The sequence below is a fragment of the Nelusetta ayraudi genome, unplaced genomic scaffold, assembly GCF_046127955.1.
Source record: "Nelusetta ayraudi isolate G7.1 ecotype Tasmania unplaced genomic scaffold, CSIRO-AGI_Nayr_v1 ptg000007l, whole genome shotgun sequence".
Taxonomy (NCBI): domain Eukaryota; kingdom Metazoa; phylum Chordata; class Actinopteri; order Tetraodontiformes; family Monacanthidae; genus Nelusetta; species Nelusetta ayraudi.
This window is the reverse complement of record NW_027466057.1, coordinates 830,719-845,294: the sequence shown is the minus strand read 5'-3', so window position 1 is coordinate 845,294 and position 14,576 is coordinate 830,719. Positions and strand designations below refer to the sequence as shown.

At 53.6% G+C, this 14,576-nt stretch overlaps 1 protein-coding gene across 12 annotated transcripts in view; it reads right to left on the bottom strand.

Annotated features, from left to right (window-relative positions):
• The window catches only part of meis2a (Meis homeobox 2a), an 88,618-nt gene that overhangs the window by 42,833 nt on the left and 31,209 nt on the right, over positions 1-14,576 (bottom strand). For 6 of the 12 annotated variants that reach the window (XM_076017673.1, XM_076017677.1, XM_076017679.1 and 3 more), the window contains exon 8: positions 7,760-7,905. In XM_076017673.1, coding sequence (XP_075873788.1) covers positions 7,760-7,905 — 146 coding nt within the window. Of the gene's footprint in view, positions 1-7,759; positions 7,924-14,576 lie in introns of all 12 variants that reach the window. The other 6 variants (XM_076017671.1, XM_076017674.1, XM_076017678.1 and 3 more) reach the window with 2 other exon arrangements.

The window sequence follows — 14,576 nt, the reverse complement described above, 5'->3', positions numbered from 1 at the left end:
GTTTGGGGGGGGTTGGCTGAAGGATAAGGGGGAAACATTCCCCTGCTGGGGTCTAATCTCAGCGGAGCGCTGCGCCTTAAAAAGAAAGTCTCCTCAGCTTTTTTTGTGCAAGAGCAAACATTGTCTCCAGTGCTCTTGCGAGGGAAGTCCGCCGCTGCCGAGCCGCTGAGCTGCCGAGCTGCCGAGCTGCAGAGTTTATAAATCTGGCCGCCCCTCTTGCGCTGTTTGCATTCTGCTGCGGTCAGGGGAAGTGCAGCGGAGGCGGGCCCAGCTCACGCTGTGCCCCTAACTGGCGTGGGGGACACCCCCGTTTTGAAAAAAAAAAAAAAAAATGTATTTTTTTTGTACAGCAACACAGCTCTAAATTAACAGCCAAAGAGTGCCGGACCCTCACCGTAGGGAGGCGTGGAGAAAAAACACCAAAAAAAAACCCTCTCTGCTTTTCATTGGCAAACGTTGCGGAGTTTCACGCTGCTTAATCGCACCCGGCGCGATGGGAACGCGTCGTAAACACTCCCTCGGCGAAGGCGCTCATCTCCGCTACTTCATTAAACAACCTGCATTAAGATGCAAACAGCGGGAGCGAGAGCGGGCGGCGAGGGAGGCAGGGAGGGAGCGACGGCGACGCAGGGCGAGGCGGAGCGGGAAAGAGGTGTTTGGATTACACAGAAATCGCTGCATTTGCACGTAATGATGCTCATCCTGTGTAGGGGAGGTGGGGGGTGAGGGGGGGAACAGCTGAATAGTGTTGGGAGTGGGGGGGGTGCAGAAACAGCAAACATATGTGCATTGCAGAGAAGAAAAAAAAAAAGCAACATGTAGGCGCTACGCTTTCACATGTCAGCGGATCCAGTGTGTGGCAAAGTTTTCACTTTGAAGTGGAACTACGTCAGACCTGGATTAAGGAGCAAAGTGTAAAGGCCTGATGTCGGAGCATGAAAGGAATTAGGGCCTTATTACGTCCTAATGCGGCGCTAAATCGCTGGAACGGCTACCTAGCTATTGCCGGGGCGCCTTGTAAACAGAGCTGCGACACGCTAACGCCGGGGGAATTACCTCAGAGAGTCGATGCATGTTTTTTTTTTTTGGGGGGGGTGGGGGGGGGGGGGTCGTCGTGTAATTACAGAGCCTGTGAAAAGCCGAAGCCCGAGCTGCTCGCCGAACTTTCAGGCACGATCGCAGTTTTCTCTAAAACAAAAATAACGCCTCGGCGGCTTGGGCCAGGTGCGGAGGTGGGTTTTTTTCTTACGTTAGAATCAAGATTTTTTTTTTTTTTTTTCTTGCAGATCATATTAATCATGTCTTGCCTGCGTCCTGCGCATTGTTTCCCTGCGAGCTCCATGCAGGCCGCCGCCACCGCAGCATGAGAACAGATGGCGGTCTGAGGTGGCTTCAGTCTCTGTTTTTTCTTTCTTTCTTTCTTTCTTTCTTTCTTTCTTTCTTTCTTTCTTTCTGGGGGTTTTAGAAAAAAGGCAACTAGACAATAGCCAGGCAAAGAAGCTGAACCCCCCCCACCCCACCCTCCTCCCAGCCCCCTCCACCACCACTCCCCCGCCCGCCCCCCCCCTCCGCCGCCCCGCGAGGATCCTCTCAACAAGTCATTATCAGTGACTTTCAATGCTAAACACAGCTAAACTATGCTGTCATATTGACACTGGCGTCTGTTTCGTAAACACGGCGGCCAGCGAGGCATTGTCACTGGGGTAACGTGATGACTCTTTCCCCCTGCTGCCTACCGACCGCCCCCACCCCCCACCCGCCAACCCAAGCGCGGTCGCCGTCGCCCGCCGATAGCCACACAGGGGCCGTGCGGCGGCGGCGGCGGCGGTGAACCAAACTGTCGCCTGGGTTTCCACGGGTGATTGGAGAGCTGACTTTTGGGCTCCCAGGCAAACAAGCACATGACAGATTAGTGTGTGGGCCTCCTCCAGGCTTCCACCTCCGTGACCCCTAGGAGCCCCCCCTCCTCTTTAGCCCACCCCCTCCTCCTCTCCTTCCACTCCTTACCCTTGCTCTTACCCATAAACCCCCCCGCTTCCACCACCAACGCCGCCACCTCCTTCTCCTTTGTCTCCGACACTCTCGCCGTCCAAACTCGCACAACAAGCCAAAGGAGGTGAAAAGCAAACAGACGTATTCCACTCGCATCCTGGGACGTAACCCGACGCCGTGCGCTCCTTGTGCTATTTCTGGATTTTAACCTCGGCCTCCTTGCTTTCTTTATCAGCCCAATATTCTATTCTGATGCTTATTCTGAGATCTCTTTGAGACCGGCGAACAATGGGAAAACGCAAGAATGCAACGAGGAGACCGGCAAAATAACCGATTAAAAAAAAAAAAAACAACTGATGTATTTGTTCTTTTTTGACGGCCGCGAGGTAAATTGGGAGCTATCAAACGTGGATGTAAACAGCTTTCAACGGTTGAGGGTGAGAGGAGAAAGCGCTCGTGCATTTCAAACTGTTTGCAGATGTGCAAACCCCTCCCCGCCCCCCAACCACCCAACCACCACCACCACCCCGCCCCCCAAAGCCCCCACTGGTTAAATGCTGCTTGTAGTGGAACAACACACAGGGATTAGAAGGAGCCCAAACGAAACCTGGGGAGGAAGAAGGAGTAGAAGAAGAGCATCGACTGTTCGGTCTGCTCAAGGCGACCTGCCCCCCCGTCCTCCTCTGCAGAGGGGACGACGGACTTGCGCACTTGTTTATCATCAGGGGACAAACATCCGTTGCCAGGGTTGGGCCTCGCTCGCGCCCATGTCTTGTGAATGACCCCGGCCGGCTCTTTTATGTGAATCTATAAAGGGCGGTCGAGAGAGCAAGCGAGGAGGGCTCGACCTGGCGATGACACCCCGTCGCCATGGAGACTAATGCTATGCCGAGGGCCCCGATTGGCCAATGGCGTTTGGGGGGAATGGGTGCGCGAGTGTGTGTGTGTGTGTGTCCAGTGTCACCAGTGTCTAATGATGTTTGCGGCACAATGGACTCGTTTCCGTAAAAAAAAAGAAAGAGTGTGAGGTGTCCCCAGTGTGGTTTACACCTCTTTATTAATGGGAGGGGCCTCCAAAGTTCAGGGTGTTTATTTGTCAGTGCTCTGGCCTGCAGATCTGAGAGAGTTCAACTGTACTGTAGTCATGAGAATATCATCCAAACGCATCCCGTCTGAACCCGGCCTGTGTGTTTACACGCGCATAAATATTGAAAAGGGTTCTGAAACGGACAACATTCCGACTGAGTCATTTTCTTGGCAAAGGGAAACGAGCGTTCTGGCGCTAGCGCTGTTTACACGCAGCCGTGTGCGTGTTCAAATAACTGCAGCGCGGGGCGGCCGCAGAGCTTCCCTCCCGTTGCGCAACCCCCTTCCAACTTTTGCACGCCGTTGCTTCGGGAGGCATCCAGTGCCAACGTGGACCACACTGACTTTGGTTGGCGGGTTGGCCGGAAACTGGGGGGGGGGGGACCTCTGAATGAACCGCAGCCATTGTGAAAAATGTGTGGGACAAAACAGAGAGAACCACGCGTCCGCCGGGACGAGAAAGTGGACGTTAGCGTTGATTTTCCTTCAGTCCCGAATAAAATCCCCCCCCAAAAAAAGCTGAACAAGAAAACGCTAAATTTAGCCAAAATGCCTCATTCAGGAAAGTCCGACCAGAACACGCTGTCTGCAGCGTCTGTATCAGATCGAAGCAATATCGTCATATTTGGAGTAATTGCGGCGATTCGGTGTTGCATGCAAACGCTCAGAGTTGCGCTGCTAACAGCCCACAGGATTTTCCCAATGGCCGAGGGATGTATCACTTCCCTTTCAAGGAGCCCAGGGGACCAATACACCTGGCTTAGCAGCTTAACAGAATTTTCCCCAAACGCCCGGGCCAAAGGGTGGACCGGCACAAAAACCTGAGACTCTTGATGCTTTAGCGGGGACGCCTTCTTGCTCATCTGACTGACCATTCCCTGCCCCCCCCCCCGGCCCAACACACACACACACACACACATACACACAGGCACTCGCACGTGTGCTCAACTGGCCTACTTTGCTCCTGAGGTCTCTTATTTATTTTCACGCGCGTTTGAGGGGTTTGCGCGCTCGTCAAAAAAGCAAGGCCAGAGTCCCCGAGTGGTATCTTTGGATTTGAGTGCTTCCTGTTTTCATTGCGGCGGCCGACCCTTGTCTTTACAGGGGTGAGTGAGGGCTTACAGGGGGCTAGCAGGGGGTAAGAGGGAAGGAAGGCCGGGGGGCGCCAAGGGGCTAATTGTGGATTTTAGAGTTTGTTTTTAGCCAAACAAAAGGGCATCACCTTGTGCAAAAAAAAAACAAAAAAAAAAACACCCCCCTGCTGGATCCCTTTTTTCTTTTTCTTTTACGTTCCTCCGACTGCCTTACATCCCTGCGCCGGGACTGGAGCGGATTTTGCGCCGCATGCTTTGGAAGAGCATTTTACCCCCTAACAGTGAAGTTTACCTTTCTGATAACTTAATCTCCCCGTAGTATTGAAAAGCTTGTACCAACAGTCTGGGATTTTCCGACCCCTAATGTGGCTGGACGACGTCCAGAAAGCCATGGCGGGTTGGTGTTGGGTGGGAGGGTGGGGGTATTAGAGGGAGAGGCGGAGAGAAAGAGAGGGAGGGAGGGATGAGAGGAGGGGGTTGGGGGGGAATAGAAGGAGGGATTGGAGAGAGACGGTCTGACCCTCTTCTGCCAGCTAACTCCAGCTGATCTGCCGAGCGGTTCGAGGTGGCCGTCAGCAGCGTCCGCTGAAGCAGGTCAGGGTTGCTGCCGCTTGGAAAGACGTGTTGGGACTTTATGTTGCTGGAGAGTTTTTTTTAGTCCTGGTAGGTGAGACGGCCTATTGAGCGACAATTAAAGGGATCTTTTGTGGTGAAATTGAATTGAATGTGTTTCTGGCTAGTTTTTGGTTAGTCGCTGAAAATCAACAACAGCCGTGTTTCATAATAATTTTATTATTATTATTAATAATAATAATAATAATAATAATAATAATAATAATAATATATATATATATATTTTTTTTTCTTAAAAACAGCCACATTACGCCACCATCCAGTAGTGCATGGAGCTAATTTCAGGTTTTCCCAATTATGTCCTGAATATTTCAAACTAGTCAGATCAAGAGATCAAGATTTAACACTTTCCTCCCATTAGTTGAGACTAAGTCTTACATCTTAGGGTAGAGAAAAGGGGCTAATTATCCGAGCAAGACAAATGTCGGTCAAGGAAAACCATCTTGCCATTTCTCCCAGGAGGGTGTGAGGTCAGAGCGAAGCAGGGAGGGGGGGCGGGGTTAGGGCAGGGGAAGGGGGGGCAATTTTGTTATACTGAATCCAAAAGCCAACAGTTGTTACTATTGGCCCGTGTTGTTTTTCCGTGTGTGAGGCGGGGGCTCGGCTCCTTTTGAGCCTTTCAGCCGCGGCGACAATGGGCTGGATGTTGAGAACATATGTAGCGAGACCCCCGCGGCTCGCCCCGGACGAGGAGCTGCGCGCCGGCCCCGCCGTTTGAGAGAAAATACAAGGCCGGGGCTCCTTTCACTCCTCACCCCTCCGATAATGAATGCATGAATGGCAGAATGCCGCTATAGGCCATTCAGGGGCCAAAGTCCCCAAGAATTCACCCTTTGCACAAATGCATCCCGCAATAGCAAATACATTTGCTTAACAAATTAAAAGAAAGGAGAATAGCTCATGGGTGCGAGTGTGCGTGCGCGCCTCTGCGTGTGAGTGTGTGTGTGTGAGAGAGAGAGAGTGAGAGAGAGAGAGAGAGAGAGAGCAGCAGCCAGAGAGGGAGAGAGAGAGTTTATGGGTGGTGAGAATTGGATGGTGAGAAGAGAAAGGGGATAATTCAATTAGTCCTCTTCCTCAGTGGAGAAATGAAGGCAGGTTAAAAGGGAGGGATTATTATTTGTACAAGGCCGGCTGGGGCCCGGGCACAAAGGAAACAAATAAAGATTGGAGAGAACATCTACAAGCAGGGCTGGTGATAAAGGGGCAGAGGAACAGAGAAAAAGAGAGGCCTGAAAGCTGCGCTCGCCCTGAATTAACCAGCTGAAAAATGTGCCGGCTCCCAACACCGGGCTTCCCCGCCTCCCCTCGCGGCTCCTTTTCATTCTTTTAAGGGAATTTTAAAAGAAAGAGAGGGGGAAAAAAAACAACACAATTCTAAAGACATTTCCCCAAAACTGCTTTTCTTTGACCGCTTTCCAGTTTGGGTTGAGTCTAAATTCAGCCGAATATTGGCCGCCTCTTCCTTTTCCCTCCTTTTCTTAATTGTCTTCTATCTCGCCAAGCAAGTTAGAAGCAACACCCGGACATAATCACTTAATTTAAAGTGAGTTTTGACCCCTCCTCCCTCCCTCCCTCCCTCCCTCCTCTCCCCTCCCTTTGCGACCCCGGCTTGTGAATGCAGCCCGGCGGTCCGCGCGATTTTCCCGAGCGCTCTCCAGCCGGGGGAAGCGGTGGAGCCGCGAACAGCTGTGAAGTCATTTCGATAATGATGAGAATAATAAGCATCGCCGACTGGCGTCGGTGGAGCCGCTAAAGGCCTGCGAGGCTCCGAGGCTTTGCCGTTGCAGCTTCACTGCCCCTGAATAGATAAAAGTGATTAAAGCACTCCTGATTATCCCTGACCAATATGTAATGGATTTACAGCCCTTTCAATTAGGCCGTATTTGCTGGCCACACATTACTCGGGGCTTTTTTTCGGTTAGGTAATCAGGGTGGCGAGGGGGAGGGGGAGGGTTTTTGGGTGGAGTCGGGGGGAGGGGAAAGACTCTTCAATGTGTTGTAGCTCCGCCAGGCTAACAATCTGAGCTGGGTCTGGGCCGCTGGTGGTCAGCAGCTCCTCCTGAAACCCGACCTCTGCTGCAAAAATCAATATAGGCTGATGTTCTGATAATGTCCTGACATAAGTGAGTGGTGGGCGGCCGGGGAAGGGGAGGTGTGTGTGGTGGTGGTGGCGGTAGGGGTGGGGGGGGGGGTGAGAACGTGTGGCTCATCGCTGCTATGGGCGGAACAAGGAGGTTGAAAACCCAGCAGAGCAACCTGGGGGCTTTTCAGACTGATTTAAATTTGGATTTTGTCCATTTAACATCACATTTCAAGCCATTTCTGCCATGCTGAACCGTTGCGCTAATTAGCGGTATCAACTCAGACAAGCTAGCGACCGAGCTAGCGCCATCCAAAAACCCCCGACAGTCATGGGCAGGGGTTGCGTAAGCAGTTTGGAAAAGTCTTCCTGTGAAGGACTAACCCGCCCACCGCCGGCCCCGCAGCTTGACAGGGTTTGACAGCGTTCCCGCGGCGAGCCCCGCTCCCAATAGGCCGACACGCATTTACACTCGCGCTGCTTTTAGCGCCGCTCTCTTTCCCCTCTCACTCCATCTAAATCTTTAAAAAAAAATAAATAAATAAAACACACGTCCGTCCGACCAAACGCAGCGCCTCCTCTTGGAGGGAATGTCTGGTCTGTCTGCTGAGTGCGGTAAACAGTCCAAAGTGATTAGATCGACCAGGTCACCGTGTCCCCCTGACAGGTGGCTGACAGGTGAGCGCCGGCGCCGCCGCTCATCCCCTCCCGTAACGACAGTGTGACAGCTGTGCGTCTGCTCGCGACGCTGTGTCTGCGTGTGTGAGTGTGTTTTGCTCTTCATTCCTCCCCAACAAGCACAAAAAAATAGGACATAAAAAAAAAAAAAAAAAGAGAAGAAAAAAATCGTGCAATTTATTTTTTTTCCTCTTACCGTCAGATGCTGGAAGAGCCACGCCCTCATGATGTTAGTGGCCACCTTGGGGAAAATCCCGCGCTTTTTCTGTCTTTTCTTATCCTTGTCCGGATCATCGTCGTCCCCCGTGCCTGGCGATGCAACGCTGTTGTCTAAGCCATCTCCTGGACGGAAACCAAACCCTGGGTTAAATAACATCCCAGACCAAATCACTAACTTGGACTTTGGCAGTTTGATCACAGACAGACAGACAGACAGACAGAGAGAGAAGAAGCAGGCAGCAGCAACTCAAGTACAAGACAGTCAAAGATGTGTTTAAAGGCTCATGAAAGATGGATAAATGGACAAATGCCGCAAATACCTATGAAAGATTTGCGCCGCGGTGAGGCCGAGAGAATCACACGGACTAAAGCTGGTGTGGTGCGGTGAAGGTGTGTGTGTATATATGTGTGTGTGTGTGTGTGTGTGTCGGGGGGGGGGGGGGGATTTAGATGGCCTAAGACCAGGCCTGTGCAGGAAGCGAGGAGTTAGCAGAGTTAGCGCACACTACAGAGCCCGGAGCGGAGGTGAACATCTTTTATGAGCTGTGTTTGGACAGGCCTCCTAATTTCAGATCATTATTATTATCATTGCTCCTGATATCATTGCCGTTCTTCTTTCTATATTATTATTGTTGTTACTATTGTTGTTGCTATCAGGAGCAGGAAGGAACGGAGAAAAGTGGAGCGAGACGGCGTACAGTGGGGCGACTTGTCATTAATTCAATTAATTTTGCACGCTTGACACGACGTGGAGAACAGAGCCATAGGCGACGGGGAGGAGCCGCGGCGCCGGCGTGCACGGCCGCCCGCGCAATCCGTGCGTTTCGCACGGACACACGCGCACATGGGGAGACGAGACAAAAAAAAAACAAAAAAACAAGCCCGGTGGCGTCTTCCACTGCGGCAGCGTCGTCCAGCGGGGACGCGTGAGCGTTCCGGGGTTAGCGGCGGCTGCGTGACTCAGAGTTTGGTCGCCGTCGCACTTGGATGCACATAATGGACTCGTCTGCGCCCCACCCCCCCCTCCACTCCCTCCGACCGAACCACCCCCACAATCCACCCCACCCACCCCTGAACCCAAGTCCCTTGAACCCCCTGCCCTCCCCCCCCCGCCCCATCCATCCCCTCCCCATTCCGCCACAAGATTAGCATGACAGGCCAGCGGCGGCTTCGCCCGCATTAAAGTCCGCCGGCGTTTGATTTTTCCAAGGGGAGAGAAGAAGAAAAAAACACGCCGCCGCCAATTTCTCCTTCAGATCGAACTTTCCGTCTTTTGTCCCTCGCCTTCTTCTTGTTCCTCTTCCTCCGGCATTAATTGTGCATTAGCAAAAATGATTTACTTTTAACAGTCATGGTTATTTTTTTCTCGCCCCCGGGCACGAATGCCTTGAAAGCCTTCCTTGAGGGCATCTAAATTATGTATCTGAAAAACTCCTCCGCCAAGACGGAGAAGGACCCCGGCGCCCTCAAAATTCAGACTCGCGTGTCCTCCCGTTTTTGGGGAGGCGTCAATCACCGCCACCTATACGAGCCTTAATCACACATAAATATTTGAACTAATGACATTAGAAAGGAGTGAAGGGGGAAGGGGGGGCAGAGCAAAAGTATCCGACTGGCGGCGTAATCAAATGCAAAATAAATGAAGAATACAAGGACAGCAGGGGCCCCGGCTTCTGAGGACTTTCCCCACTTTCTCTCCCTCCTTCCTCCCCCTCTTGTTTTTTTCTTTCTTTTCTCGCTCCGTCTTTTCTTTCCGCGCTACGTTCTCCTTCCACATCATTAGTGCGGGGGAAGCGCCCGACTTTTTTTTATTTATTTTTTTTCCTTTTTTCTTTTTCCCTTGCGAAACTTAGAGGAGCCGCCGCAGCCCCTCTTGTGAAGGACGCACGGGAGCAGGGACGGGCGGACGAGGGAGGCGAGGGGTGTTGTAACAGTAGAACGGGGATTCATTAGGGGCCAAATGCCCCCTAAATCCCAGGCTAAGTACGAATCCTTGTTCAGGAAAGCCTAAAACAATAAACGCTGGCCCGGCCGTCGCTGCGAGGGGTTTCCTGAGAAACGCGACCCAGGCGGAAGCCGAGTCGGACTCCCCCAGTTTTTGCGCTCAAACTTCAACAACAACACCGAGCGGCGAGCTGTGAGTTTTCCCCTCCTTCCCTCCTTCCCTCCTTCCCTCCCTCCCCCCGTGTTTACTCGCTTTGGAAGTTCCGCCGAACGACGGTCCGGGCTGTTTTCTTTCGTTGTTTGTGCGCCGCCAGGTTAGGTGTTGATACTTTTTCTTTCCCCTCCTCCTCTTCCTCCACCTCCTCCAAATCCTCCTCTCCCGCTGTGAGCAGTCAGGCTCATCCAATGGAGCCACACGGTGGCCAAAAGGCTGGCAGATTAATTTTATTGACGTTTCCATTTTCACTGCAATGCGATAGCCTCCCCCCGGCCAGGGCAGAGGCGACCCGCGCGTATTTACAGACTGACCTGTCACTTCATTACCCAGCATGCTCGCTGCCTCCTGCCCTACAGCCCGCGAGGGTGAAACCAGACTCCAAAGGCCTTCTTTTTTCCCCCTACCGCAACTCTCCGCCTCGGCCTCTCCGCTCGCTCGCGTGCAGCCAAGTGAAATTCTTAAAGTTATTTTGACTAAACAAAACGCACAGATTTTTTTTTCTCTCGTTCTAAACAGAGACGAAAAACAACAACACGAGGCACGAAGGAGGGTAAATAAAAAGGGTGGGGGGGGGCGGAATGAAAGAAAGCGAAGGAGCGAGAACAAACAGCAGCAGGGAACGGAGGAAGAGGAGGAGGAGGAGGAGGAGGAGGAGAAGAAAAAGAATAAAGAAGACCCAACTTGCTCAACCTCATTACATCTAAAGGAGAGCTGGTGCTTTGCATCCACCCCCACTCCTTTCTTATGAGCGAGAGAAGGAACGCTGCAGGGCAAATTGTCCCAAACGCTAATGGCTTCTGACTGTTCCCTGGCAACTCTGCCATTCTAACCTGTGTGGATGTGCACTCTGAGGAAGAGTGGGGAGGAGGACGGGGGAGAAGATGGGGGAGGGGGGTGGGAGGAGGGGGGGAAAAAAAAGTGCAGGGCAGAGCCCGAGCGGAGCAAGCAAGGGGGAAGCGTCCCATCATCTGGCCATGTGACACAGATGGGGGTTGGCTATTAGGAGGCAGCCGAGAGGCCTGAGGGAGCCGAGGTGCTGGAGTGTAGCCCCGGGCACTTTTGGAAAAGCGGCGCCCTTGGAGACGAAAAAAAAAAAAAAAAAGACAGCCCCTCTCCTCTCCTCCCTTCTCTCTCTCTCTCTCTCTCTCTCTCTCTCTCGCTCTGTCTTCCCTCACCCCCCCCCCCCCTCCTTTCCGCCACTATACCAATATCTTGACTTAAAGTGCTCGCGATGAAAGTTGGAGCGCCGGCTTTTCATGTTTGCATGCGTGGCGGCGTAATCAGGCGAGATGGAAGACAATGACCGGACGCAATGAGGGCGAGGGAAGCGGCAAATGGATGGAGAGGGGGGGGGGGAGAAAAGAAGAAAAAAAAAACACGGTGAGCGGGCAAACAAACAAGCAAACAGGTCCAAGTGTGCGTCACGCTCGCATACATTCCCCACCCACCCCCCCTCTCTCCCCCTCTCTCTTGCTCTCCCTCTCTCTCTCTCTCATCACCAGTGGGTGGTTATTAAAAATGCATTCAGATATATCTCCCTGTGAGTAAATTGGTCTCAGGGCTGAGCTCATTAACGGGGGTTGGGAAAAGGACTGTAAACACACAGCAGCCTCGGCTTATCTAATGTTGGCACATTCAGGGTCGCTTCAGGATCCCGCGCACAAAGAAGTGATTTAGCACAAAGTGTCCTACAGTCCCTGGCCCCGAGAGTGGCGGTGGCGGTGGAGACGGTGGGGGAGGGGGGGCTTTGAGGCCCCTAATGACGCTGGAGATCATGCTTCATGTCCAGGAGGCACCCTGCCCTTCAGGGAGCCACTAAAGTCTAGTCGGCTCTGGAAGCATTACGGCCACGGCCGCGAGTAACGCGTATTAACGCTCTCTGTCGGCGCGAGAGAAGGCAGAACACACCCCCCCCACAGCTCCTTTTTATTGCTTAATACCGTTCCCCAAACAGACAGATGAATAATAAATAGTATGGATAGTCGGGGAGAAAACAATCAAGCCTCGGTCGCGGCTGCTCGTGGAGTAGCTAGCGCTTTGCCGCGGAACGCTAGCCGCTTAGCTCGGCGCGGGGGAGCCTCGCGGACAAACTTTTTCCGCGTCTTGAGTGTTTGTTACCCGCCCTCGTCTACTCCCCCACCCCCCCACCCCCGCCACCGCCTCCATACACACGCTCCCCCCGACCCCCCTCCTTCCCCAACCCTGCGTTTGTTTCAGAGTAATGAAGCAAGTGTGTGGAGGCAGTGGCTTACGGAGGCTGCGGTTAAAGTGACTAATTACAACAGAGCCCGAACGCCCTCACCCGCCTCGCCTCGCCCCCACACACACTCCCTCCCCCTTCCCCCCCGTCAGCCCCAACTAGTCAGGCGTGCTCAGCCGAGCAAATGAGAAGAAGAAGAAACTCGTGAGGAAAGTTTGTTAAAGGGGACGAGGAGGGCGGAGGGAAGTGGGGGGGCACACGGAGGACAGAAGCTAAGAGGTTTGTTGTACCGGGGACTCCTCTGGCCTCCTCCTCCGCTACCTTTGCACGCCCTTGCCCCCCTCCCCACTGCCCCCCCAGCCACCCCGACCCCCGCTTCACCCCCGGCCCTGCAGCCTCGCCCGCCGACAGTGAGGAGAAAAGAAGAGAAGAGAAGGGGGATTTGGAGCCTTCCTTCTTCCCTCTTTCTCTCCCCAACTTTTTTTTTTCTTTTCCACCAAACATAAGCGGCGTTTAGCACGTTCTACCCCCCCCCCCATCCACACACTAACCCCTCCCCAAATGGAGGCGAATGAGAGCGGAGCAGTGGGGGCTCCTCTTTTGTCCGTCTGGTTACCCCTTTTATTTACTCTGGATTTACGAAGGGGTCTTTTGCCCGGCTCTCGACGCGCACGCACGCACACACACACACACACACACACACACACACACACACACACACACACACACACACGCACACGTAGTGGCTCTATTCACACCGGCGGAATGGCACCCGGCCCTCTGTTGCTTGGTGCCGACTGGGGGATTACTGATCTTCTGGGGGGCTAGCGCAGCCTGCTAGCGCAGCCTGCTAGCAATACGCTGCGACTCTCACGCAACCTGCACAGACGAGTGAAAACGTGCGCGGCGCTAATCCGCAAGAAGCGCGGCCTCCCGGTGTCTCCCGGCGAGCCGACGCCTGGCTGGGCAGGTCGGTGCGTTTGTTGCCAGCCATATGTTTTTCCCTGCGCTCGCTAGCTCGCTCACGTCCAATACAGTAGATGAGGGTCGTTGGAGCGTCAGAGTCTGCGGTGTTTTTTCTTCTAACGCTGATGATTTCCTGATCTGTGCTTAAACAAGCGGCAGCAGCCTTTGCACTGGACCATAAAACAACAGCTTAGTAAACAGCGAGCACGCTGACAAATTGCTAGGCGCTCGGGCCGGAGTCATTAACAGCCCTAAAACCTGTCAGAGCAATTACGGCAAACTCTCTCTCTCTCTCTCTCTCTCTCTCTCTCTCTCTCTCTCTCCGCTTCCCCCCTGCCAAACTCAGAGGTCGCTGCCCAACCGCTGCCCCCCCACCCTTTTGCCGCTGCAGCCCCCACCCACCCACCACAAAAAAGAAAGGTGAAGGGGAGAGACCACCGCCGCGAGTCGGGCTCTCTCTCCTTCCGAAACGAGGCCATCCCGAGCGAGCGCAGCTGTATCCGCATCCTGTGCGCACGCCGCCACGACTGAGTGCTTCCTTGTGCATGAGAAGTAATGTGCAGTTGTCTCCTCCCAAAAACACATCATTAAGTGTTCCCTTAAATGAAGTGGAATAAGAGCTTCTAATTAGATGTTGTTTTTTTTTCCCTCCCCCCTTTTCTCTCCCTTTCTCTCCCCGGCATGTGGGTAAAACGAGGCAGTCAGGCAGCAAGAAAGGCAGGGAGGGGAGAGAGGTGGCGGTGGCGGTGGTGGTGGGGTTTTGCAGAGCACAACAACTCCTGTACTCCTCCTCCTCCTCCTCCTCCCCCTAAGCCCCCTAACCCCGCCATCAGGCAGATATCTCTCTGTCATCCCTGGAATGCTGGAGATAACTATCGCCTCCCTCCGCGACACGAGGCCTCTCGGCGGCGTTGACCCCGCCGTGTTGCACATCCCTGCCATAGTTGGGGTTGAGGTTGAAGTGGAGAAGGGCAAAGAGAGAGAGAGAAGAAAGAGGGAGGAGACGGGGGTGGCGCAGGGCGGCCAGGTGGCGAAACGTTGCTTTTTTTAAAAAAAAAAAAAAAAAAACAGGCAGTCGGGGCCGCGTTACCTTTTAACCCAAAATAAGGGCTGGAGCGAAGCCACGCTCCCCTTTCAGCCTGTCCCGCGAACCATAGAGGAGAGGTTCATCCAGCCGAGGGGGAGGCGGGGGAGGAGGAAGGAGGGGGGAGGGGTTGCCTGGCTACTGCCTACCCTCCAGAGTCAATACTGAGAACTTTTACTCCTCGTGGGCAGCAGTCGGTGCAAATACGCGCCTGTGTTAATTGGGAGCGGTTGCCCTTGTCTTACGGGGATGATTTCCAACAGATCCTCCTCAGCGCCGGGCCGTAGGGAGCTAGCTAGTTAGTTAGCCTGTTAGCCTGGCCTCGCACCGGCTTCTTGTGCCGTGCAAGGCAGGGAAGGCGAGAGGATACGGCTGAGCCGAGC